At 46.5% G+C, this 27852-nt stretch overlaps 1 protein-coding gene across 1 annotated transcript; it reads left to right on the forward strand.

The window, feature by feature from the left end:
- On the forward strand, nt 1–27852 carry MTURN (maturin, neural progenitor differentiation regulator homolog). The gene is made up of 3 exons (XM_001165332.6): nt 1–314; nt 11202–11324; nt 22527–27852. The coding sequence occupies exons 1-3, from the start codon at nt 153–155 to the stop codon at nt 22635–22637; spliced, it is 396 nt and encodes a 131-aa protein (XP_001165332.2). The 5' UTR covers nt 1–152; the 3' UTR covers nt 22638–27852.

The raw sequence follows: 27852 nt of genomic DNA on the forward strand, positions 1-27852 counted from the left end.
CACTCCGCACCGCATGTAAACAGTCCCAGCCGGCCCAGCCCGGCCCCGGAGGAGCCCGCGCAGGCCGAGCCGAGCGCCGCGCTGCCCGCCCGGGAGGAGGGCGCCGAGGAGCGGGAGGGCGGGCGGCGGCGGGAGGCGGGCGCGGGGCCGCGATGGATTTCCAGCAGCTGGCCGACGTTGCGGAGAAATGGTGCTCCAACACGCCCTTCGAGCTCATCGCCACCGAGGAGACCGAGCGCAGGATGGATTTCTACGCCGACCCCGGCGTCTCCTTCTATGTGCTGTGTCCGGACAACGGCTGCGGCGACAATTTTGTGAGTGCCTGGGGGAGGGACCGCCGGAGCCGGCGGGAGTGTGGACGCGGCGGTGCGTCCCCGCGCCCGAGCTCCCGCGCGGTGGGCGGCGGTGGGCGCAGAGTGGGGGGGCGTAACCTGCGCCCCGCGCCCCGCGTGCTCCGCCGAGGAAGCCCCGGGCCGGGCGGTGCGGGCTCCGCTGCCCGGGTGGGGCCCGGTGGGCGGCGGGCAAGGCGCCCGGAGGATCCGGGGAGCCGGGTCGGGGCGGGAGGTGTGGCGTCCCCCTAAAGGCCACCCCTCTCCCCGCTGCTGCGGGCGCCGTTTCGGGAACCCGACCTCGCGGCCCGTGCGCGGTGCCTGGCATGGAGCATCCCTGGGGTGTGGGTGTCACCTGCGTCGGACCAGCCGGGTCTGGGGCGCACGGACCCTCCGGCAGGAGCCCAGGTCCGGAGCTTCCCACATCCAGGCGTCCCGTCCGGGATAGGAATCCGGCTCCCCTCCGGTGCCCAGCCTCGGCTCCTCGCATTGCCCCTCCCGGGAGAACCCCACTCCCCGCCCTCGCGGGTTAGTCCTTGCACTGCCTGTTTGGACACAAAGCTCTGTCCATACTAGCGATGCCCGATCTCCTGGACCTTCTTTGCGGAATTACACCCCGGATCTTAATACGCACGCGCGCCTGCGCATACACCCCAACACACACACACTCATGCTCACACCCTAACCCTCACACGCGCACACTCACGCGCACACGCGGGCACGCCTCTCCCCCTGCCCCCGCGCTGCCCTCGCTGCCTCTCTGAGCTGCCCGAGAGGTGTGTGTGGCCCGGGCGGGTTCTCTCCAGCCGAGGCGGTGGCCCTGGCCCTGCTGAAGCCCGTCGGCTTTTCCAGATGACGGGGAATCCCCTCAGCCCCGGCTCAGAGGGACTGGGAACTGGGACTGCGGTGTCCAAACCTTCCACTTTGAATCCTGCACCCACCTGGGATCCCGGCTCTGGCAGTTGAGGAAGGGGATGCGGAGGGCAGGGGAGTCGGGGTGGGAGGGGTGGAGTAGGGCGAGCACGGTGCTCATGAAGTGTTTGCAAGGTCGGGGAATAAATAATGATCCCCAAATGTAAGATGGAGGCGGCCGTGGGCGCGGGTGACCGTGTGGTCGCGGGCCTTGTGGGCGGAGGTGGGGTGGTGCGGGGCGCGGCCTGGTGCACGCTCCTCAGGTGGGGGAGACAAAGCTGGGCCGTGGTCCTGCCGCCGAGCGCCCTGACCACCTACGGGAAGTTCGCGAAGGAGTTAGGGAGACTGCAAGACCGCCTTTGTTGGTCCTGGAGAGGTGAAGGCTTATGTATGCCTGGCCAATAAAGCATTCCCTCCGCCCACACGCACCCCCTGAGGAGGGCAGGGATCCACCTGGGCATTCCAGAAGTGGCACTCCAGAAGAGGGATGGCCTTGTGTGACAGCCAGATTTGAGTTCTGGCTCTGTGACTGCTCAAATACCCTCCCTGAGCTCAATTTCCACATCCAAAAAAATAGGTATAATAATGCCAGCACCCAGGCGTTCATATAGGTAACGCACCGAATAGTCCCTGACACACAGCAAGAGCCCCACAAATTTGGGGTTAGAGACCTGGGGTTTCCCAGAATTTAGAGCTTGTCTCATTTTTTAAAGAGCCTTGGTTTTCCCACCTGTAAAATGGGGCTAATCAGAATACCTCCAGAAGAGCCAACTGAACAATAATATTAATGCCTGTAAGCCCATCTTAACTGTAGGTAAAGTAAGTAAATAAGTGTTCTTTTTGGAAGGAGTGGGAGATCATTAAAAAGGGATTCACTCCATTGCAAAAGTGTGAGAAAGCCCCCAGGATACAGTGGAAAGGGCACCAGAATCCAGCTGACTGTAAAATGTTAGGGTTTGGCTAGGGTCCCTTCCAGCTCTGGGCTTCCTTCATCTGCCAGCGTCCTTTCTCCCTCCTGACCGTGTGAAACAGGGCAAGAATGGCTCATGGTTCTGGATTTCACTGGGGAGAAGCCCACACAGCCTTCCTGCTGGGACCGCCCAGGCCATACCCAAAGAAATGACTCCAAAGACAGTAAGTGGGCCAGGAAGACAAAAGGCTGTTCTCTTGCCATGAATATGTGTATCCAACCATCGTTCAGAAGTAAGAAGTATTATATTATTTGTATCAGGCCTTTCTCTTGAGGCCACCCATATTTTAAATATTTTCCCATCTGCATGAGAAAAATGCTTGAAAGTGTCATGTAAACTGACAATTTAAATAGAATAGATAGAAAGATAGAGGATGGGGGTGGGCAGATGATTCCTTGGGTAGAATGGAACTTTCTCCAAGTTCTGGAGGCTCTAATGGACAAGATGCCAACCTCGGGAGTTTTCTTAGCCAGACCTCTTGAATCTGTCCCAGGCCAGGTTTGTCAAGCTACTGTTTGCCTCTAATAAGTATCCTGCCTCAGTTCTTTTCTTTTTCCCTGGAAAATGTGTTAAGCATTAGACAAAAATGTGAGATCAATGGAATTTCTATTAGTTGAAGGATTTAGCAATCAGAATGTCTACATGAGCATTTCTCAATTTACAAAAGTATTTCCACATCATTCATTCATTCATTCAACAAACATTTATTGAGGGTTTACTTTGTGCCAGGCCAGTGCTATCTAGAATACAAATAGGGTCTCTGCCTTCATGTTCCTGGGGCAATTTTTACTTGTCTAGGAAGCAGTGTGGTGTGGTGGTTAAGCACACAGGCTGTAGATCAGACTACTTGGGTTTGCACCTCAGCTCCCCATATTTGTGTGCCTTGGGAAAGTTATTTAACCCCTCTATGCCATAATTTTTTTTTCTTTTTCTTTTTTTGAGACAGTCTTGCTCTGTCGCCCAGGCTGGAGTGTAGTGGCGTAATCTCGGCTCACTGCAACCTCTGCCTCCCGGGTTCAAGTGACTCTTGTGCGTCAGCCTCTCCAGTAGCTGGGATTAAAGGCGTGCACCCCACGCCCAGCTAATTTTTCTATTTTTCATAGAGACAGGGTTTTGTTACGTTACTTAGGCTGGTCTCGAACTCCTGGGCTCAAGTGATCCTCCCACCTTGGCCTCCCAAAGTGCTGGGATGATAGGCGTGAGCCACTGTGCCTGGCCTCTATGCCATACTTTCTACATCTGTAAAATCGGGATGATAATATTAGTACCTTCTGAGCAGAGTTGTTTGAGAACGGTATCTAAAGTAGGGGCAGCTTAGATAGTCTAAGCCACTGTCGTTTTTCATCGTATCTCCTAATTTGTCTCCTTGCTTATAACCTCCACCTCACTCTTACTGTAGTACTGAAGTGGGGGTACTAAATAGATCCAAAATGACTGCTTGGGGAGACTGACTCTAAGCCACTGTCTACCCAGCAGTCATTTTGGATCTATTTAAAATATAAGCCAGATCATGTCACCACTATCCCCCACCTCAGCTGAATTGACTTCCCATCTTTTATAATAAAACCTAAGCCCTTACCCTGGCCCCAAGCCCCCACATGAGCTACCTTCCTGCCACACAGACCCTGCTGGTCCTCAGATGTGCCAAGCGTGTTCCTGCCTCGAGGCCTTGGCACTTGCGTTCTGTCTGCCTAGAACCCTCTTGCCCCAGATCTTTCCACGGCTGGCTCCTCGATGCTCCTGAAGCCCAAGAGAAACCTTCCTGACCACATGTTCTTTGATCTCACCCTCTTTTATTCTTCCCATAGCACTTGTTAGACTTGGCATTCTCTTTTTGGTTTTCTGCCACCCCCACTAGACTCTAAGCTTCATGAGAGCAGAGGCCTTGTCTGTGTTATCACTGTGTTTTGGCATTTGGAGCAGCATCCAAACATGATGGGTGCTCAGTGCATATCTATAAGGATGAATAAATTATAGTCTAGTGTAAAAGACATGTCAGATGTCAAGAATTCATTTTCAAAGAATAATAATAATAGCCATCACTTATGTTCAGTTTACTATGTAGCAGACGCTGCTCTCGGCACTTTACATATGCCAACTCATTTAACTTTAGTACTCTCACATAATTATATAATCTGTATAATTATCTCTGTTTTGCAGAGGAAGAAACTGAGGCATGGCAAACTTTACTAACTTTTCCACAGTTAATAAGTGGTAGAGCAACTTCAACTATAGCCCTGTATTTAATGCATGGCATCACAGGAGTGACAACAGGGGACCCAATCTAGACTGGGTTCAAGGAGTGCTTCTTATTGGGCCTCACAGAAATTCATTGAGGTAGATATTATTATTCCCACTTTATAGGCAAAGAAACTGAGGCTCAGGGAGTTTAAGAGATTCATCCAGGACTGTACCACTAAGAAGTGACAGAGCAAGGACTTGAGCCCAGAGGCCTGTCCTCTCCACCATGCAGAACAGCCCACAGGTGGGGGCAGGCCAGTAGTTCCAGGGGCCCATGTTTAATAAACAGGACGCCTGTTTATTTTTCCTCCATTTTGGGTCCCTTGCACACTCCTTCTCTATCTCGCTCCACAGGCCATCCCATCCATGCTGACCCTTTCCAAACTGTCCCTCTACCTGGGACCCCTCTCTGTGGGCCCCATGATCAGGGCCTGGGGTGAAACAAAGCTGCTAGTGCCCTGTGTGTGGAGGAAATTCAAGGGCATGGCCACCCTGCCTGGCTCTACAGGTTTGACAAGGGAGGGCTCCTGGCCCTGGTCAGAGGGGTCCAAGGAGTCCTTTCTGCGAACTTGGAAGGTCCTTCGGGGCTTGGTAGGCTTGGAATGGGGTGTCAGCAGCCACTTGGATGCCAGATAAACAGAGGGGCACTCCTAGGCATGGAGCACCAGCTGTGTTCCTTCCTTGTCTTAGGCCACGAGAAATGAGGTCTCCGAGCAAAGAGCACTGCCCAGCCCATCTGGGGGCCTGGATCCTGATGATTGCGGGAGAGAGGGAGGGATTCATTTCCCAGATTGCCCAGCCTTTCCTGTCAGCCCAAAGACACGTTGGACTCTAAAATTTTGTATAGTTTAATCCCTCCTCAGCACAAAAACAAAGGTAGTAATCATGATATTATTAAAGAAAAAGGCTTTATTTATGGCAGGACTGTGATTTAATTTTACATGTGTTTGTAGAGGGGTGTGTGTGTGTGTGTGTGTGTATGTATATATATATATATATCCCCAATTGTGGTCTGAACACATCTTTATTATTAACTATGTGATCAAATAACAGCCTTCTTATTTGGATAAAGAAAATAGAACTTACTTAAATGAGATTGAGTCCCGCTTATGTGCTGGTATAGTGGAGAGAAAGTACTTTCTTGTCTGATTTAAACTCTACCCTGTTTCCTCCTCTGTCAGATAGGGACAGTCATGCCTGTATTACATGATTAGTGTGGGGATGAAATGAAGAGCTGTGCATGTGATGTGCTCAGTAGACATAAGGCCATTCCACAATGGCTGTGCCTGTTCATATAGAGAGGTTATTTCTGGGAAAATGAGAGGTCCTTTGTATATTCTTTGAGTGGTAGTCATGAGGAGAGTAGTTATGTTAATACAAGCTCAAGTGGATGGGCATAATCGCTTATTGGGCCCCTGCTAAATGAGAGTCAGTTTACAGGTTGTCCCCTGAAATCTTTAGATTCCCCCTGTAAATATAATTATTTTCTGTGACTTACAAATGAATACACGAGGCTCAGGTTAAACATTCTGCACAGAGTGTAGTTGAAAGGGTGTACACTCCTCTGTTGACATTCTGGCTCTGCCCTTGTTCCCTGTGTGACCACAGGCAAGTTACTTAACCTCTCTGAGCCTCAGTTTCCTCACTGGTAAAATGGGTCAGTGGCTGACACACAGATCGGGCTAGTCCTAGGTATGGCCAGCTGTGCTCTTCCCACCATGTGCAGTGGCTCACACCTGTAATCCCAGCACTTTGGGAGGCCGAGGCGGGCGGATCACCTGAGGACAGGAGTTCGAGACCAGCCTGGCCAACCTGGTGAAACCCTGTCTCTACTAAAAATACAAAAATTAGCTGGGTGTGGTGGTGGGCACCTGTAATCCCAGCTACTTGGGAGGCTAAGTCAGGAGAATCACTTGATCCCGGGAGGCAGAGGTTGCAGTGAGCCAAGATCGCACCACTGCATTCCAGCCTGGGCGACAGAGCAAGACTCCGTCTCAAAAAAAAAAAAAAAAAGAGAAAAAAGAAATATGTTGGGAGGCGTGTGGTGGATTGTGGCTTTTATCTTTTTCTGCCATCTGTTTCCAGGACAAGAATCAGGGTTTTGTTTTGGTATTTTATTTTGGAAACAGGGTCTCACTCTTGCTCACGCTGGAGTACAATGGTGTGATCAGAGCTCACCGTAACCTCAAACTCCTGGGCTGAAGCCGCCTGCTGCTTCATCCTGGCAAGTAGCCAGGACTACAGGTGCGCACCACCACACCCAGCTATTTTTCTTACTTTTTGTGGAGACTGGAGTCTTGCTCTGTTGACCAGGTGGTCTTGAACTCCTGGTCTCAAGCAGCTCTTCCGCCTTGGCCTCCCACAATGTTGGAATTACAGGTGTGAGCCACCAGGCCTGGCCAGGGATCCATTTTGGATTAAGACACACCAATTCAAAATGGACTCCCTCGGTACCGAGTGGCAGAAAACCCCCACTTCAGTACTACAGTAAGAGTGAGTCCCAGAGCAAGGGCCCCAGAGGGAGGAGACACAGGAGTGTGTTCTTACCTCCCCTGCCACCCCCACCCTGCTTAAGCACCGGGAAGTCCAGCTGCATACCCACCAGGATTTAGAACAGGAGGGGCGCACACATTGTGCTCCCCCAAAAATGTCTGTAGGGTTGGACTACTTTAATGACTGGAGACCACTTTTTGATAAACTGGATATTCCGATCTACATTGTACAAAACAGGAAGGTGCTCATTTTCCTATTTGCAGGTGACATAGTTATATTCTCTTAAGCTGGGCAAGCTTTTATGATAAACTCTGGCCTGACTTTACAGGAAGAAGGGTCGCAGATGGCCTATACTCAAATCAAAGTGCTTATCGGATTTTCTGTAGGAAAGAGTAGACCACTCAGGCCAGGTTCGATGACAGCCACTTCACTGCAGCTCAGGCCAACCTGAGATTTGGAGTTGGCTGTAGTCAGTAATGGCAATTGCTGTAGTTCTCCCGGAAAGATATTTAAATGTCACACCACCCACAACCCCCTTCAAATATGTAGTTAGCCAAAGTTCTGCTGTGCCCATGGTTCTCAAAGTGTGGTCCCAGAACCAGCCACATGAGCATCAGCTGGGAATTTGTTGGAAATACATATTCTCAGCTCGCTGAATAGTTCATTAGCTAAATAAACTGATTACCAAGCAGAGGTGGATACGTTGCAATTCTGTCATTGTGTTTGAGTGATACACTTTTCTCAGTTAACTTTGCAGTTTAAACTCTGCCCCCGCAGCACGCAACTCTGATCCACACTGAAGCTTGAGAACCGCTTCCCTCTACTCCCTGAAGCCTTTCCAGGCATTTCTCCTTTAGTCCAAGGGAGTCCTGCAGGCTGTTGATGCTCTGACTACCGCCTTATTGGAAAGTCAATACTTTCCGTACCCAGATTCATGTTTGCCAGGGCGTTGCATTGTTCAGAGCTAGAGGTTCTCTGATTCCTGCTATAGTTTTTTTCCTGGTCAAAATGAGTATTTGGTTACACATGCTTAAAATATTTTCCAAGTTGAAGTTACTGTGGCCACGCCCAGTGGCACAGGACTCCGGGCCTTCAGTTGTGCATTTGTCTTTGTACAGGACTAAATCCTGTTTTCAGGAGCACCAGCCCTGCCCATAGATGGTCTCTCCACTCCCCTTGGTTTTGGAATGGGCCCCTGTATCTTCCTAAGAGAATAACCGCTCTGCCCCCAACCCCCTGCCTGTTAATTTTCCTGAAGAGCACGTCTGTTTTATCTGTGGACACTACGTCGTGAGATTGATGGTGCCTCTTTCTTTGCATGGGCTACTTAGAAAGCTTTGCTGGCAAATCTGTGTCCCATCTGTAGTAAGTAGCCAGGCCCTCATACCTTGCTCTGTTTGTCCTGGTCTCACTCTTGGATCTTATTTCCCTCCCTTTGTCCTCCCCCCCCCCCCCCCATGACAGACTTAATTTTTAGTTCATTTTGTCTTGTATCTCGTGATACCTTGCCGGCTGCCTTGATTCATTTTGAAAGGAAGGAATTTAAATGGAACACTTCCTTGTTATGAGATACAATGGATATGAGACAACTAGCATTTAGTAAATGATGTCTTTTAAGTGACCGTGTACACCCGAATCTGAGTCCAAACCCCATGCCACTCTATCATGTGGACAAGGATTCAGTTACAACATTTTTTAAACCCCAAAACCTAACAGAACTGGTAATAGGTGGAGATAGCCAAATGAAGGAAGTTTAGACAGAAGGCCCTTTCGTGGGTATTAAGTCTTCCTTCAACATATAGTCCTAAATTGCTCTAAAAGGAGAGTAATGGAAATTGTGGCGTGAGCAATCTCTTCACGAGGTTAGAAATGCCTTAGAAACACTTAGCTAAATATACTGTCTGATTACCAAGCAGTGGTGGCTACACTGCAGTTTATGATTCTGTTATTGTTTGAGTGATATACTTTTCTAAGTTTACTTTGTAATTTAAAGCCCAGATGTACTTACTTTTTAACAAAGTAGGTTTACAAGCTTGTCATAGGTGCACCTGCTTCTGACTTAACCGCAACCTGAGTTGCCTCAGGCAGTGCTCTCAGTGAGTCACATTGGGTGTCTGATTTACTCATTGCGTGACCATAGCCTTGTGGCAGATGGTAAGCCCACCCCTTCCCCTCTGTCTCCCCCATCCTCCTGCAGATGCAAAGGGGGAAAGAAGGTACTTATGTCCACCATTTACTGAATATTCACTGCATGCCAGCCAGGCACTGTGCCAGGTACTTACTCAGCTTTTAACTCTTTCTGTCATCTTCACAAGTCTACAGAGGACAGCCTTCAAGTTTTCGAAATGTGGTGGTAGATGTTAATCCCCTCTTTAACTTGGATAATAATTTGAAATAAGCTGGAACTTTTACACATTTGAGTATGAAAATGGATGCTGAGCAGAACTTACTAAGTAGAACTTTTGTTGTTCTTCCAGAATCTCCACTGATTAAGAATCAACTGGCATAATGGATATACAAGTACTTTGTACTATTACACTTTTGTACAATGGAAGAGACTATTACATAAATGACATTGTGGTGGTTTGACAGCTTTAAGGGTCTCTAATTAGTAGGGAAGAGCATTTGAGCTGTTCGCTAAAGCTAGAGAGCCCAGACGTTGTCTTTATTGGGTTGGGGAAGCCTCTAGAGAAGTCTGCTGGCATGAGAGCAACGTGTGTCGAAAATGGACCTTTGCAACTATGAAACACAGATAATTGGGGTATAAAGATGGTACATTGGCACCTAGTTATTCTCATTTGGATCTGAGCAGTATTTTAAGTCTGTAGGTCTAGTTCTCAGAAACCCTGCAATGAGAAGAAAGGAGAGGAACTGTGTTTATTGAGTGATAGGGATATGGGGCCAGTGTGTGCTTGGCATGGACCATGTCTCCACATAAGTCTTATATCCTGCTATCTGGCCCCTGCATCTTGTTCTTATCTGCCAGATGTCTTTCTTTCTCCCAGACCTCAATACGTTTTTTTTTTTTTTTGCCAGTGTTTAGCCATCCTGGATCCGTCCCCCCTAAAGAGTGATTCTTGGTACCTGACAGATACTCTGATGTTACCCTGGAAGCCCCATGTCCCTGACTTGCTTAGAAATGCAGGGCAGGGTATTCTGCATTAAGAATTCTCAAACCTATTTCTTGGCCTTGTTCCAGGTCTTTGAACATTTATGAGAGAGGTTTGCCTAGTCTTAAAGATGTGCTAAAATGGATATCCTCACATGGAAAAAAGCCTTACCCAGTCTTCAGAAAAAATAAAACCTAGACTGGGCATGGTGGCTCACGCCTGTAATCCCAGCAATTTGGGAGGCTGAGGCAGGTGGATCGAGACCAGCCTGGGCAACATGGCGAAACCCTGTCTCTACCAAAAATACAAAGAATTAGTCAGGTGTGGTGGTGCGCACCTGTAGTTCCACCTACTTGGGTGGCCAAGATGGGAGGGTCACTTGAATCTGGGAGGCAGAGGTTGCAGTGAGTTAAGATCATGCCACTGCACTCCAGCCTGGGCAACAGAGCAAAACCCTGTCTTAAAAAGAAAAAGAAAAAGAAACAAAAAACCTAAAACCAATCTCCTCTTAGTATGTGTTAGATTGTGAAATGATGCTTTGATATGATGTCCTCTTAAAGCATTTTAGGGAAGGGAAGTTTTCAGAAAGCCTTTGTTTTCCAGTGACATAGTGGTGACTTGGTGGCTTCTCTTAAGTTATTTGCATTTGGAAGTAAATTTACCACCACGCCCACTCACAGGCCGATCTGGGTAAAGAATGTCTTGTTCCAAGTTAATGCTTACAAACTATGCTTAATTAATCTTTCAGCCATAGCTGAAAGCAAAGTTAAGGATTTTGAAGGCAAAGGCTCTGGTTTCTCCTTCCCCATGTCTGAAAACCGCCCTTAGCCTGCACAAGGTGAACAGTGGAAATCATTGGTGAGGCATGGCCACCCACTGCCCTCTTTACTGTGTAGGAGCAGATCTGATGACGAACAGAGCAGGTGAGGTATGGACCAAAAGCTCGGGGGCTTCTATAGATTAGACAGTTTTTCTTCCCTTTCAACGCAAACAAATCAAGAACGCATGTATGAATTTTACTGTAGAATGGAGGCCTTCTTCAAATTGATGTTATTAAGAAAATCTGCTTGGCTTTTCTGAACTTCACACTGAGTGTAGTGACTGTGTGTCTTTGTTTTCTCCTTCCGTCGCCCGTGGGCACGCAGCACGTGTGGAGTGAGAGCGAGGACTGCCTGCCTTTCTTGCAGCTAGCACAGGATTACATCTCCTCCTGCGGCAAGAAGACGCTCCACGAAGTCCTGGAAAAAGTCTTCAAGTCTTTCAGACCTGTAGGTGCCTGCTTGGCTTCTCACCACAGCTTGTTTTCTATGATGATTGTGTTTAGAATAACAGGGGCGGTGGGGAAGGTGGGCAAAACCTGGGATGACTAATTGTTTTTCTCTTGTCTGTCCTGTGGCTTAGAGATAGCAGCCAGTATAGGGAGGCCGAGGGCGGGAGGAGGGGGACGGGATGTGACACAGCTGTTTGCTGCAGGGATGATGGTTATTTCTAGCATCACTTGAGTTGAGAATCCCTGATGGGGGGGGGGAAGCAAACAGATCCTTTATGAGACAACTGAGTATTCCTGTTCTCCTCCAGGAGACTTGGCACCATGGCACTAGCAAGCCCGATGGAGGTTCTTTTATAATAGTGGGGCGTATATTTGGGGATTGCTGGGAAGCTGTATACAGGTTATATTAATACCTCCACGTTTGTGGGTATGGAAAAGGATGAAACTGGATACTGGCTCTATTCTTTTCTATTTTTAAAAAGTCTCTGTTATGAGCTACTGTTGCTTTGTTTTCCCCTTTTGGGATTTAGGAATGTGTATTTCTGTGGCTAGCTGACAGTCTGTTTTCATTCTAGCTGATAAACCTTTAAAATGAATGCTCACTTCTATTTTGAAGATTACCTACTTCCCTTTATCTTCATTGGAAGATAAAGTCCCATCACCAGTGTCTCAGTGTTTCCCCTAAGTTCGATTCCCTGCTCACTGTAAATACTGCACATGTTCAGTGGTATTTGCTAGAATTTCTATTTATTTTTCAAATCTGTTTTAATGCTGTCTCCTTCTCTGCTGCGTTTTTCAAGCTTGTCTTCTGTTTCTTTGAACATAGGAAGCTTGGTTGCATAGTAGACTGTGTCTGATGATATTTCATTTTGTAAGTCTGTTTGGTCTTCTTTTGTTTCTGCTAGTTCTCAAACCTGGTATCTTGTTTCTCTGTGTGTGGGATTATCTTTGTGTGCTAGTTATTGTATTTGAAAGTTTACATGTAGGAATAAAGTGAGGCCTGAGATGACAGTACCTTACTCCAGAGAGGATTTCTGTTTGCTTCCGTCAGGACTTGGGGGCCTATTAGTTTGAGACACCTTAGCACAGTTTAAGTCTTGTGGTTCTCTGATGGCTCCCGGGGGTGAGAAGGCAGGATACGGGTCTGGCCTCCTGTGCCTCCTCCTCGTTCTGAGGGTGTGGGCCTCTGGGGGCCCAGCTTCAAGTGGGGATGGTATATAGTCTGCTACTTTGGAAAACTGTTAGAGTAGCCTGAGAAAGCAGTGAAGTTTCTAGCTGCTGCTTCCAGGTCAGCAAACGCCCCCAGGACAAAAGCAGCTTTTTATGTTTGGCTTACCTCTCCTGGTTAATACTTTATATTTAAGAAGGTATTTTTCATATTTAATTCAGCTTTTTTTAGTCATTCTCAATGAAAGAGTTGGACCCAGTCACTTTGTGCACCATTATAAGAAATGAGATTTCAGTGGCTTTTGTCACTCTGATTTGCTTAAGCAAATGGTAGAAATCAAATAGAGTGACAAAAACCACTGAAATCCCTTTTTTGTTTGTTAATTTTCTAAGCCAGTTTGGCACATTCAAAATAGATACTTGACTTAAAAGTACCAGTCTGTCCCACATTCATTCATTCAATAAATATGTTTTGGGTACCCACTGGGTACATGGCACTGTGTACTGCATTGTTCCTGGCACTGGAACTAAAGCATGAGAAGCTTAGATCTCACAGAGCCTGTGCTCCAGTGGGGGGAGACAGGATAGACAAGGACACACTTAATGTCGTGAAATGATGCTAGTAATTAAGTGCCAAAGAGAAAGGAAAGAAATCAGGGAACGGGGTAAAAAGTGTCAGGGGTCCTGGAATTTTTGAGTGGGGAACCAGGGAAGACTTTGCTGAGAAGGTAACATTTGAGGAAAAACTTGGACTACAGAGTGGGCCATGAGAAAATCTAGGGGAATAGCATTTTCAGTAGAGAGAGCAGCAGGTATGAAGGCCTCGGGGTTGGACAACACCTGTGTCCGGGGAGCAGGAGCAGCCAGTGTGGCTGAAGGAATTAGAGAGAGGTGAGCTGGAGGAATTCCAGGAGTCACAGAAGGACATGGGCTCTTACTCTGGAGTGATGGGGAGCCCCCCAAGGGGTTAGGCAGAAGAGGGATGTGACCTGACTTCACATCTTGAAAGCCTCCCTCTGATGACTGTGTTGAGAATAGGCTGTGTTAGGGGAGGGACAGAGAGGCCATTGCTGTCATCCAGGTGAGAGATGGTGGTGGCCTGGACTGGGACGGTCACGGCAGAGGCGGGGTGAGGGGTTGGATTCTGGAGATACCTTGAGAGTAGACCCAGCTGGACTTGCTGGTGGATCAGAAGTGGGATGTGGGAAAAAGGGAGAGAAGGCTGACCCTGAGTTTCTTGCCCAAGCAGTGAAGGGAATGGCCTAGTCATTTACTGAGATGGGGAAGGCTGCGGGGGCGGGTGGTGGGGAGTTTGGGGTTGGTAATGTCAGAGCTCAGTTTTGGACATGTCAGTGTTTTAAATGCCTGTTAGACATCGAAGAAGGGAGATCACATTAGGCAAAATTAAAAAGAAATGGATTCCTGTAAATTTTAACCAGAAGAATACCTGTTAGCAACTGAGGTTCGCTTTGCAGCAGGTTTCCTCACAGGGGCTCACTCATTGACTTGCCGCCAGCTGGTGTTTGTGGGTGTTGTCTGTGGTGGCAGGCAGCCTCCCCTCCCTGCAGAACTGGCTCACCTGGGAAGGGGAGCTCCAGCCGGGAGTCACTGTGCTGTTTTTCTTTACCAAGGCTCTGGTTGTATTTTGGCAACCAGGCTAGCCACGTTAAATGAGGAAACAAATGCGGTCCAAAAGAAATCCGGATGTGCAGCTGAAAGCAGTTGGGTTGGTTGAGGAAGTTCTTTCAGGTGGCGCTGAGATGTGTCACGTGGGCCCACAGCTTTGGTGTGCTGTTGCTGGGCTTCCAGGTTTCCTTTCTGAAGTGGAACTTTACCTTGTGGGCAGGGATGTGGCTCCCCAGGTGAGGAGGCCTTGACGTGGCACAGCATGCCCTTTGGTGAGGAGGTTTGTGGGCTGGGCCGCCCTCTGGCAGGGCCGGTTTGCCCCTGAGGGCAAGGCTGGTGGGAGGCACCTTCCCGGACTGGTAAAGATGAAGTGCTGAAGGCCTCAAGTTTCTCCCAGTCAGGATGCGCCCCAGACTGGATGAGAGGGAGCGTCACAAACCGGAATAAAGGACCACAGAGATCCCTGGAGAAACTTCGACACTCTCCACCTCCACCAAATAGAGCACTGCTTCCCAATGGCACCATTTATCTGTTTGTTTTACGTAAGGGAGGTTTGTTAAAAATAAGACATAGGTAGGGGTTTTGTTGCTGTCATCACAGTTGAACGTATTTGTTGAAACGCTTACCCAAATGCTACAGGTTATCAAGTGGGTAAAACCAGCACATCATTTCCCTGAAAATACATGGGAATCTGATCAATCCATGTAGCTGCTTTTTTGTTTATCGTGGGCCAGCCCCAGGAGGAGTGTTTTTGCCTTCATCTTAGAGCAGTCTCCTGCTCTGCCTACTGCACTCTACTGGTTCTTGGGAGAGCTATTTCTGTGAGCATGTTCTGCAGGGGGTTGCTTGTCATCTCTTAACCCAATTATGAGGGAACAGGTACTACAGTCATGAAGAACCCAAGGTCTGTTGTCAGGCTACCCGGATTTAAGTCTCAGTTCTACCACTTGCTGGCTGTGTGACCTTAGACAAGTTACTTAACCTCTCTGTTTCTCAGTTCATTTGTAAAATTAGAAAATTAATGATGATAGTTCCCTTAGGGTTGCAGTGAAGATTAATGGAGTTTTTGTTGGGTACTCAGTGCAGTGCGTTATCCACGGTAGGCACTAAGTCAATGTTAATATGATGTGGATAGGATGAGGATACTAGACAAAATACTGTGGAGAAGTGAGCAGGTTACCGTTGGGGGGAGCCTTAGATTATTGGTGGAGAGAGAAAACAATTTGCTAAGTGATTTCAACATGAAAAGGCATTAGAAGGGTAAGTCAAAAGTTTATCAACATTGGTTTTGGTAAAATTACAAGCATTCACTGAGTACCTGATCCACACGACTCACTGTGCTAGAGGCTAGGACTCCATAGAGGACCAGTGGATGCACCTGTCCTCCCAGAGGGGCACGTGGCCAAAGCACTCAGGGTTATGGATGATTTTTTATTTTCTTCTTTTCCACATTTTCTAAGTTTTCTATGATCACATTATCAGAACATATATTTTTTTAATGAAACTGTGGCTTCCAGCGTATTCGAAGGGCTAGGAGTATCAGTGTGAGCAGGCTCATTGAGGAACAAAGCCAGGCAGTGGCTTCATGAGGAGGTGGGACTGAAGAATAGCCGGACCTAGACGTGCTCAGAGCAGGGGCAGGGCTGGCCCAGCAGGACGTCCAGGAAGCGTCCATCTTGGCTGCCTCAGCTCCGTTTCCTTAGAAATGGCTCCATGTGGTGGAAGGTAGATCGGCTCTGCCCTGTTTTGCTCCCATGCTGTGTGGCCTCTAACAGGTACACTTGGCCTCAGTGTCCCCAGCTTTAAAATGGGGGCAATACTGATTTAGCTGTCTTGTGGATTCATGGGGAACTTTGAAGTCAGACTGAGAACCCAAAGGATTGTCAAAACCCAGACACTCTGCTAAATTTAGTCTCAGTTTCTGGCTCCTAACAGGTATTAGGAAATGTTTATTGGATGGGTAAATGACTGTGGATGCAGCCGGCCACCTTCCCTCGAGTGACCCACATTCTACTCCACTCCAGTGACCTCCTACTTGCTAATGTTGATTGCTCAGAGAGGTATGAGTTTTACCTATTTTTTCTTGCTACTGGCATGTCGTATCCAAATGGCACATGTATGCAAATGACAATGCCAGGCAGGCTGTTGTTGGCATCCACGAGCAGGTACTGCTACTTGTAGTGGTTTCAGAAACCCCCATCAATCACTTTGGTAAGTGTGAGTTGGATAATCGTCAGAACCTTGCATTTTTCTTAAGTGACCCTCCATTGACAGTTGCTGGTCATACACGATTGAGCTGGAGAATGAAACAATGGTTATGGACCTAAATAATGGTGATCATGCCGTTCAGTTTTCCCCACCATCTTTTCATGTTTTATATTTAGTGTCAACTGACAGACTTACTGCTGGGTAGAAAACAGTTTACAAGAGAAGAAATAGCCTACTGTTTCCAATTTAGCAGTGAAACTAGACTTATCTTTGCCCTTTCGAATTCTCTCAAAGTGTTATGGGCTTAACAAGGAACTATTGCTTCCTCGAATGTGTTCTTCTCCTTACCAACGCTGTGGACATTAGGGTCCTGAGTCCCCTATTGCTCTTGCAGTTTTGTGTGCTGTCTGGTTGTTGTTGCTTCCATGGCCCGGCCTGGAGTTGGGTCCTGTGGTCCTTGTAGATTCTCACTCAGTTGGCCCGAGTCCTCTCCTGGGCTTGCTGTGTGACTCTGCGTTTCTTCTCTCAAGAATGAGAGACATTTCTGCCAGAAAAATCCCCCTAATTCTGGTTCACTGGCATAAGCAAGATTGATATTTTCAGTTTGCCACAAGTGGCTGGAGAGCTGCGGCTTAAATCCCACAGGAAAATCCTGTGTCCCAGAAAAAGTCCAATTCTTGCCTCTACTCATGGAGTCTGGTCAAGAGCCTGGAAAAGAGAAAGAATCCACCTGTGAGAAGCTGCCTGGGTGGATCAGGGAAAGTCTGATGAGAAAAGATTATGCACACACGTGGGTTTCATAATAAACATTGAATATTGACAGTTTATCTTTTTTTTCTTTTTTCCTTTTTTTTTTTTCTCACTCATGTTATGAACATTCAAACCATTCTCTTTTTTAGAAAGTATGATGGCCTCAAAAGGTAAGAGAGTGCCTCCTCCTGCCCATTGTGCTACATCCATCTTGCCACCCTTTTTTCCTTAGGGTCAAGAAGACTGACTGACAGACCAGGACCCCACCAGGGGTTTCTCCATACCGCCAGCATCATGGTCATGAAGATAAATGGTGCCACATTTCCCAAATGCTTTAGAGTCCTACCACCCTTGGCTCTTGGACTAACAGTATTCCCATCACCTGGGAGTGTGTTAGAGATGCAGAACTGGGTCCCACTTGAGACCTGTTGAGTCATCATCTGCGTTTGAGGTAGATTGCTGAGCACGTTATCCACACCTACACATAGTGAAGGAGAAGAGAGACTGCCTAAGGGGAGTCCCTGGAAGGTACATACAAGGATCTCTGAAGCCACAGGGCACTTGCTCGATGCACAAAAGCCATGGTTGATTGGCCGTGCTCTCCAGGGTACAGACACCACCTCCCCTTCCTTTATGAAGACCTTCTAGCCCACTGTGCTGAGTGCCCCCTCCAGAGACAGTAGCTGCTAAATGCCACCTCAGTATGGCCTCACATAGTTTACACTATTATCTAAAAGACCTGTAGTCGGCCCTACAGATAACAGATACTCTCTTGGGTCTGAGGAACTGAATTCTCCGGAGTTGGCAGCTCTGCCTTTCTGGTGCAACCTGTTTGGATAGATGGGCCCGAGCAGTGCTTATGTGATCACCGATAGCTCACAGGAAGCTTTGTGGACAGTGAGACCCTGGAAATGCTAACTCTCTTGTCCAGAGTGAGCATAAGCTATTTTCCCAGTCAGCTGAAAAAAAATTCACTGAAATAGGAATAAATGATTATAACTGTCAGGAATAATTTAAATATACCAGTCACTTTCATTTTTTGGCTCACCTTTTCGGTATGAGAATGTGTGGTTGCAGTAAAAGCCAGGGCTCCAGAATTCTTCCCAGTCTGTGTGTACGCCTGTCTCTTCTTGACTGTTGAAAATTGGGATCCAGAAGTTAAATTTAGACTTGCCCACCATAGGTGGGATTAAGCATAGAGGTGAGGATGCTAGATTACTACATATCTGTAAGATATGTCCCTTAGAATTCCAGGCAGTCTATTTCTGGTGCTTTCTATCCATGCTTCCAAATTGTCCCTCCTCACAAATTTAGACATTAGCATTTCATATTGCATTTTTAAAAAAGATTTATTCCCCAGCGGAAAACATTGAAACCTCCAGCTAATAGGAACCGCATTAACAGCTGAATGGGAGTCTCCTGGGTGGCCTGGTGGGTAGGGATGTGAAGTCTGCTGTCAGATCACCCAGGTTTGAATTGAATCCTGGCTCTGCCACTTACTGGGTGACTCTGGGCAAGTTACTCAACCTCTTAAGGTCTTATCTGTAAAAGGGGGGCAATAAAAGTGTCCAACACAAGGTTATTATGAGGAGCAAAGGAGTTAATGTGTGTAATTCTGCTTAAGACAGTGCATTTGCTGTGCCAAACCCCCTTTTTATTTTATTTTATTTTATTTTATTTTATTTTATTTTTTTAGATGGAGTCTTGCTGTGTCACCCAGGCTGGAGTGCAATGGCACGATCTTGGCTCACTGCAACCTCTGTCTTCCTGGTTCAAGCGATTCTCTCACCTCTGCCTCCCGAGTAGCTGGGACTACAGGCACACGCCACCATGCCCAGCTAATTTTCATATTTTTAGTAGAGATGGTGTTTCACCATGTTGGCTAGGCTGGTCTCGAACTCCTGTCCTCAAGTGATCCTCCTGCCTCGGCCTCCCAAAGTGCTGGGATTACAGATGTGAGCCACTGTGCCTGGCCTAAACCCCCTTTAACCTCAGTAGGGAAGGCACCAGGTTCAAGAGGCCAAAGAAGAGACCCAGAGCCAGCAAACAAGACACGGGGTTTTACTGTACTGACATACAGGGGAGAGAGTCCAGCAGCAGGGGCTGGGCAGGAGAATTGCCTTACATGCAGTCCAGTGGCGGCAGGCTGGACAGAAGAACCACGTGGTCCCGTGGTGGTGGGCTGGGCAGGAAAACTGCAACCTCCTGCAATCAGTGTGCAGTGTATATAGGATTTTCACTCAACACCCTCCCGCTAATGACCTCCACCTGGCAACATTCATTTAACCCAGAACTCAGGGCCGATTTTAATCCCCTATAACGACCCATGTTCCCTGGGATAGGCCATAGGCTCACGTGTTTCTTATAGATAAGGAGTGACTCTCTTGGCCACTCCCAGTTTCCCTAGCTCCTTAGAGATAATATAGCTAGATTACATCACATCACATCACATCACATCACATCACATCACATCACATCACATGTAGTTACATAAGGCTCCATAGTTTGCAGATCATGGCTGCCTTCAATCTCTCATGTCATCTCCATAGTTACTCTGTGAGATAGAGCAGGTATCGTGGTGCTTTACAGAGAAGGACACTGAGGCTCAGCAAGGTGGTGACTTGGCAGAGGTCTCCAGCTAACTAGAGCTCTGGCCTCTGGACTCTAGTGCCAGTGTCTTTTTCCACACACCCTCTCAATAAATCTGTAGACCCTACACTAAGGTGCTTCAAAAGTCCAGAAGGCCACAGAGAACTGCCTCTCCTCTCCCCTTTCCAGAAGGGCAGTGAGTGAGCAGCTCTTGAAAGAGCAGTCAGAAAACTTCCAGCCTGGGGACCTGTCAGTAGATGTGCTGGTTTCATCTGAGGTAAGGTAGGGAGCTGGAAAAAGGAACTGCAGAAGAGGGGTGGTCATGGCTATGTGCTTGGTTTCCTGGGTCTTTTTCAATAAGGTACCCTAAGCTGAAGAGAGGGAGGGTGTTGAGTGCTACCTATGGTTTGGGTCAGTATGAATCACCTAGGGGTGTTATGGAACAGAATCGCCCATGGTACATCTCTTTTGGATAAAGATGGCAAATATGCAGATGCACACCTCAGCTGCGCCCTTTTCATGCAGGACAGCCATTGCTAGTTGACCACAGTGTTTTCCACGGGGCCTCAGAATCCTGAAACTCCAGGCAGCCACTCCCTGTCAGGTCTGTTAAGTGAGAGGGAACCAACTGGTCATTTCTCTTTAGTGACATCCCTTCAATACAATGAACAATTATATATATTGTTTAGGTGTTTAGGTAATTTTGGAGTTCCTGGTGGTGGCAATAGTGTTTATATTTTACCAGCTATTTAAATGTTACCACTTATTGACACTTTCACCTTGCTATGTCATCGAGCAGCTCTCCAAATAAAAAATTGACCACCAAGTGTAGTCATCGACGTGCCTTACGACTAGTCATCTTTTCTCTCTTTAGAGGCAAACTTGGTTTTTTATTCCATTTACTAAAATCTGGAAGGGAGACAGGAGCCGGAAAAAGAGACTTGCTTCTCCCAAGCACACTCAAGATTGGAGCACCCTCTCCAGGGAGCTGAGAGTGCTCTTCCTGCCCTTCCCCTCTACATCCGCAGAGTCTCTGAGGCAGCTGTGGCATGCCCAGCTCTAAGGGGCGAGCGTGTGTCTGCAGTTGACTGTGTACGCCTTGGCAAGCCACAGGCAGAGTGTGACCAACAATGCCTAGCAGATGATTTTGTCCTGAATGTGTTCATAGGGTGCTGGGAGACTTGGGAGAGCTGCAGCTGGAGAACTTCAGAGTGAAGGCATTATTTTCATCAGGACTCTGCTTTCTCTTTCCCCATTTCAGCCGTGGGAGGGAGTGAGAGGAAGGGGGTGGCAGGACACCAGGGAGGCAATGCAATTGAACAGAATGGTCAGTCTTCTTTTTACTGTCTTGATGCAGTTAGTGTTTAGATCATTAGGGCCACTCAGTGAAGGTGCTTGAAATTGATGGCCCTGGATACCCCTATGTAAGAAGTCCTTGGGCCACAAACAGACTGTAGATCTCATGAAGGCACCAGGAGACAGAAGCCTGGTTATCACAGGCAGGTCCGACAGCTAGGGTTGTGGCTTCTTGCCTGCACCAGGGGGTGGTGTTCATACTGATCAGGCCTAGCAAATGGCACTTGGTTTCTAACGAAAGACCAGCCAGTGCTTTAAAAAACAATGTTTATTTTGAATGTCCCACATAATTATACAGCAATTGGAAAATACAAAAAGATAAAAAGGAAAAAATTACTCATAATCTCACAATCTTTAAAAAAACCTTAAAATTGGGGTGTATTTTACTGAAGTCTTTTTTCTATGCATATGTGTATAAATTTTAAGAACTCCGGGTCAGGTGTGGTGGCTCATGCTTGTAATCCCAGCACTTTGGGAGGCCAAGGCAGGAGGATTGCTTGAGTCCAGGTGTTGGAGACCCGCTTGGGCAACATACTGAGACCCTGTCTCTATTAAAAATATATAAATATATATACATACACACATATATAAAGAAACTCTGGGTCAGGCATGGTGGCTCACGCCTGTAATCCCAGCACTTTGGGAGGCTGAGGCAGGCAGATCACAAGGTCAGAAGATCGAGACCACCCAGGCCAACATGGTGAAACCCTGTCTCTCCTAAAAATACAAAAATTAGCTGGGCGTGGTGGTGCGCGTCTGTAGTCCCAGCTACTCAGGAGGCTGAGGCAGGATAATTGCTTGAACCCAGGAATTAGAGGTTGCAGTTAGCCGAGATTGCGCCACTGCACTCCAACCTGGCAACAGAGCGAGACTCCCTCTCAAAAAAAAAAAAAAACAAAAAACTCTATCATAATAAAAGTGCAATTTTGTCATGCTTTTTTTACACTTATGTGCATCTTTTTAATGTCATCAAGTCATTCAAAAATGCCATTTTGAGTGGATATATAAGATTCCATTTCAATAACACCATAACCATTTTGCTGTTGAACATTTTAGTTGTCTTTACATTTTTAGAAATGTGTTATAAATAGTAGCACCAATAAATAATAGCACCGTGTGTTTTTAGGACAGAAAATACAGAATCAGTTTTTGACATCTTGGTGGGACAGTGAGCACAGTTCATTTCATACTACTGCTGACATCCCAGATGTGTGTGTGGGCACATAGCTAGCTCTCTGTGCATATGTGGTGCCACATTTTGATACTTAAAAATAGAGACTCTTCAGGCTCCCCAGTAAAACCTAGCCCTTTGGGCACTAATCCATTGAAAGATTGACATTTCCGTCTAACAAGTTTATGAAAATCATTGTAGGGGTGGTTGACGGGGAAGTCTGCAGCTGCTGGGTTAAGTACTGTTTAACGTGGATCCGATGCCTTTGGTTGTCTTCCTGCCTGTGGGCCATTTGGCGCTCACAGCTGCTTTTCTCTTGTTCTCTCCCTGTAGTTACTGGGTCTTCCGGATGCAGATGACGATGCGTTTGAAGAGTACAGTGCTGACGTGGAAGAAGAGGAGCCAGAGGCGGACCACCCCCAGATGGGGGTCAGCCAGCAGTAAATCTGGGGGCTCCCCTGAGAAGGAGAGTGAGCCCCACAGTAACCTAGGTGGGGTCACTGCCCCTCCTGGGTTAGCATTTTGCATTAGCACTTCGAAATAGGACATCTGGCTCCCAGCATCCAAATTAAAATGAAATACCTTTTTAACGACCACAAAATATCTGTGATGAGCTTTGCTCAGAAGTGACCTGAATTTCACTCCCGCTTCAGTGGGGTTTCTATGGAGTTGTCTTGGTAGCCTTTGCCATTTTGAATTTAGAGTCCGTTTTGTGGCTGACTATTCTCTTGAGTTTATGTTGGAGAATTAACATTCGCTGACTCGAATGTAGAGAACTCTGAATGTATTAAGGATATGTTTTGAGTCCTCACAGGTGACCTTACTGAGGGAAAGCATGGCAGAGAAGAAATGCAGTCTGCACTTTTTATGTACTTTTTAAGTGTCCGTAAGTGAAAGGTTTTGCTTATAAAGCATGAATTTTAATATCTAGTCATTAAACTGCACAAGTGCAAATACAAGGGCAGGAAAGGATAATCACTTAGCTTTGGACTAAGAGGGTAAGAGAGGCCCAGAAGCCTTTAAGTGTTTTGCCATTACTGAGTTACCTGGGTATGTAGCGACTGGTTCGTGGTTAGGTGTAAATGTTACTTGCTTGTTCGACTGTTTCAAAACATGCTAATTCCAAAGCCACTTTTAAAGTCTATAGTGGAAAATATAGATGGGGTGAAAGATATAATTTATTGATTTTTAAAGCTGTTTATAAGCCGTCCCACGTATAAAATGAAACATTTTACCTTCTCTCTTTCTAATGAGATGGCCACTTGTTAAATCATGAAAACATCCAGAATTCAAGTGCCACTTAAACTTTGAAGCCATAGATAAATTTGTTAGAAAAGTAAACCAGGATTAAAAGTTTTTAAAAATATGATAGAATCCTTCTTTACTTTTTAAGTCTTTTATTTAAAAAAAAAAGTCAAAAAAAGGATTCCATTGTGTAATTTATTTAAAAATTTAATCACATATTTCGAGGGACTTAATTGTGCTGTATTTGTAAAGGGACATGAAGTTAGGAATCTTTTAATCGTGGGTTAGCTTGGTTAAAAGGGAACGTTTTAATAATCAAGATACTCAGACAACTCACAGAAACAACTTCTGTAATAACTGGAAATACTGCTGTTATCATTTAGCCAACAATTACTTACTGGGGACATCCTTTGTAATGCTAACATGGAATTATTCCTGGACCCTTCTGCATCCCTGGTTTTAGTTAACCTAGGATGCGGAATGCCTCCTTTACAACACTAGATTAAACCTAGCATCTGGGGTGGGTACGTTTAAACAGTCACACATGTGCCTGTTAGGTTGTGAAAGTTTTGAATTAAAAACAAGCAGTAGCAGCAGAGGCCACAGAACTTATGGGAGTCTTGTATATCTTCCAGGCATGTCGGTGTAAACCTGATTGTCTCGACATTTTCTGTTTAATTGATTGGTGCTGTGAGGAGTTCGGCTGCTCGTGGTAAAACAGCGTACTCCAGTTTTAAGTCATCGGGTAAAATACTAGTACAGTGATTTCCATCTGTGCTTCAGTACCCACTTTGTGTTCTTTTCTTGAAAAGTCATACTAAAGGTTAATTTCAAGTAAAATGAATTTCCTTCCAAGTAGCCTATTAGTAAAACACAATTTAGTGTTTCATCCATTGGGGTGAGCATATTCTGCCCTTTGCAGCCCTGCCTGTGTTCTGATTGGCTCCATTCATGAGCAAAGGTGATTGTGAGCTGTATATTACACAGGTGTCGCCCAGGTTTCGTAACCTCCACTTTAATGCAGTAAGCTGCAAGAATGACTTCTGCAAGTGAAATGAGGAAGCTTCACTAGCTTGCTCCATTGGAAGGTAAACTGAAATTTTATACGTTGAAGCTTAAAATCTAAATTTACGTATGTTTGGAAATGGAATGGACATTAACATAAAATGTATTTTATCAAAAAAGTGTTTAGACTTTGACCAAATACATGTTGGTATTATCATGTTAATGTTCTCTGTTTATAAAAATTGAGTGGAGATAGACTCGGCCATTCTGTGGGCTGATGAGAATTCTGGGCTTTGTTTTGCACCAGGGGTAGGAGACAGAGAACATGTCTGTATGTTACTTAATTTCCATAGCAAAATCCCAAACAGCATTAGCAGATCGAATTGTTTCTTCTAAGACTTCCTTTTTCTGAATGTGTACACGTCCCTTCTCACGCTCACACACTTGCCCACACACTCACTTCTTCCTGCGCTGTGGCTGCTCTAAGCAGGGCTGTGCATGGTGCAAAGCTGCAGTCAGTGAGCCTGGCAGCCTGTGGTTTCTGTTATGGAAATGGTTCCATGGTGAAACACATCCCTGACCCTTCACAGACTTACACATTTACTCACCAGGAGGTGGCAGCGGTGTGGGAGGAGGAGTGTTGACCTTGGACGCAGGAGAGACACCTGGGTTCTAGTTCAAGTCGGCCAAGGATTGTGTGACCTTGACAAGTCTAACTGGTCTGTGAACAAGGGGCATTTGCCCTTCCAGCTGTAAACACTGCCCTTCTGTGCCTGCCTTATGTGTGTGTGTGAATAAGGAGCAACAGTCAAGGAAACTTTTAGGGATTCGAGAAGAAAATACATGTGGGATCTTGCCAAGGTGCTGCCTTTAGGATGCTGACCCCCGCACTACCTTAGAACATGTTGGTCTGTGAGTGCCCAAGCCCCTGAGGGCTCGATCTCATGGGGCTGATGAAATTCTCTTCCTTAGAGGAAAGGGAAAGGTGAGGCCCCAGAGGACTTATCTCAGCTGTACATGCTCTGCCTGTGGAGACATGGCTTTTCTTTGTGCTGTGGCAGACTGGGGCTTTGGAAGTGGTGTATGTTTAACTTACAGAGAGTGAGAGATGTGTAGGAAGAATAGCTGGAAGAAAGTGAAAGATGAGTGCCAGTACTTTTGGCCTGTTATCCAGTAGAGAGAAAGTGACAGTGAAAGTAAAGTGAGAGAGAAAGAAAGAGTGTGAGTGTATATGTGAGAGAGAGAAAGAAAGAGAAAGGAATGCTTGATTGCTTGTTGTTCACTGGGCCAGCTCTGAAATCCAAAATCATGCCTTGATAACATTACAAAACCGTGATCCTGGGTTTGAGTGAATCCTAGAGACATTGTTCTTATGGCTGCCTGGTTTCCGCAGCCTGATCACCATATCGAGCAGACGTCAAGGAATCAGAGTGAAGTACAGAGCCAGGGAGGGAGGTGAGACCCCGCGTAGTGCCTGTCACCACTATGGATTCACCTGCACTCAGGTGTCCACTCTTGTCTCCCAGGCCCAAAGCAGCACATGGTGCAATTTGTTTTTCCACAGGCAGAGCGTGAAAAGTCTCTTATGTAGGGATCCTCCTTGTGTCCTGGTGCCAGAATTAGGTTTCCAGTGTACTTTAACGAAAACTTCTCTCCTTTATAGTTGTTGTCATCTTTCATGTATAAACAGAAACCGTCTCTAGCACAATATATTTCTGAATATTGTTTCTGTTTCATAAGAGCACAATGTACATGGACCTAGGGGAGCTGTGGTCCCAAGTGTCATTGGAATTTATATTTTAGGAATAGGCTTTGCATGTTAAAATTCACAAGTTGGGAAACTGGTATGAACAGATCTGATTTCTTACAGAGAGGCATGAAGGAATAGGCAGGACTTAACTTGGGGTGGGAGGAGATGAATAAGGGAGAATGGGAGAGTTGGGGTCTGACAGTTACCACCTGAGCCTCAGGAAAACTGTTTTCATTTTCACGGCTGTCTCACTGGGGGCCTGCTTTCCTCAAAGGAACTGACCGTATGTTGAGAGGCAATGCCTTGTGTTGGCATGGCTTTGCCACTTTAAAAGTGCCCCCCAGCCAAGGAGACCAGCAGGGACCCTGCTCATCTGGTGGGGCTCTTTCCTTCAGTAAAACCAGCTGCCAGCCTGAGAAGCCAGTCTTTCCCAAATGCAGGCAGATCTGAGAGGGGCTCCAGGCACCCGGCAGGTAAATCACAAAGCAAACTTGGGTGTCCTTGGCAGCGGGGAGGAAGCAGGAGTGCCCCCTCAGGCCAGAGGGCAGGGCCAACCTCCTCACTGTGCTTCAAGGTTGTAGAAAGAGCACAATTAATGCTTAAGCGATCACAGACCCCTCTCCCCTGCAGTGGGTGTTAGCTCCAAAGAGATGCCATTGCTGATCACCCAGTCTTCGGAGAAGCCTAAAATTTCTTTGAATTAAAAACTGATCCTTTTTCATAAAGACCCAGTCACTTCTCCCAGTTTAGTGATAACAGGTATGACACAAGAAGCTGAAGTCTTTTAGATTTTATAGAGAGTAATTCTGAAACCTGCCAGAATGCTGGTAGCCTGTGGTGTCCATGGCAATGGGTGTCCATGGTAAAATATCTATAGCTTCTGCTCACTGGGCAAATTGTTAAATAATATGTTGTCTTTTATATTTTTATTTAAATCTGGATTACAAAAATATAGTACCCATGAGCATTTCATGTTAGAAACCCCATTTAAAGCACTATGAGGCTGAATAGGCACAAGCGATTAAAAGTAGATGCCAGGCCACATAAAAATAAATGTTTTAATTTACTTAGAGCTGTATTCAAGTTGTTTGATACCAGACAGAAAGCTGACAGTCTGTTCTTTGTAAACTGCCTTTCCCTGTTTTTCTGTTTTGTTTTGTTTCTCAAGTTTCATTTTTTACTAAGCCCCTTCTGACACCTAGGCAGATAAAGAAAAGAGTAGTGCACAGTACAAATGTCAGCTCTGAAGAGGAGGAAGTAAATCTTCAATGCTAGGGCAGATCTTCACTATCCGTGATCCAGTCTTAATTTGAGCATGAGAGCAAAATTTAGTCATCTACACAAGAAGCAAAAGCAAGGAATAGTTGTTGGGTTTTTGTTTTTTGGTTTTTTTTTTTTTTTTTTTTAGGCAAGAAGTGTTGCCGGTAGGGTATGTGTGCTTTCTTTGCCTTCCTATTTCCTTTCAAAGAAATCTCTTGTAAATTACAAAACTGTGAATTGGGTTGCCAAAAACTGTTGCCCTTCGTTAGATGCTTCAAACAGTGTAAATCCTATACTGCACCCTGTCCACCTCTGCTCCCTCCTCCCTCCCCTGAGAGTGAGGACCTCATCCGACCATGTAATTACCATTCGCTTGCTATTAAAGAGCCTTTCAAACTC

The sequence above is a fragment of the Pan troglodytes genome, chromosome 6 (genome assembly GCF_028858775.2).
Source record: "Pan troglodytes isolate AG18354 chromosome 6, NHGRI_mPanTro3-v2.0_pri, whole genome shotgun sequence".
Taxonomy (NCBI): Eukaryota; Metazoa; Chordata; class Mammalia; order Primates; family Hominidae; genus Pan; species Pan troglodytes.

Bases quoted from the DNA above. Each gene is read 5' to 3' on its own strand.
- MTURN (XM_001165332.6), top strand. From the start codon at position 153: ATGGATTTCCAGCAGCTGGCCGACGTTGCGGAGAAATGGTGCTCCAAC. The intron at 315-11,201 runs GTGAGTGCCTGG...GTGGGCACGCAG, and splicing joins ACGGCTGCGGCGACAATTTT to CACGTGTGGAGTGAGAGCGA. The intron at 11,325-22,526 runs GTAGGTGCCTGC...CTCTCCCTGTAG, and splicing joins TCTTCAAGTCTTTCAGACCT to TTACTGGGTCTTCCGGATGC.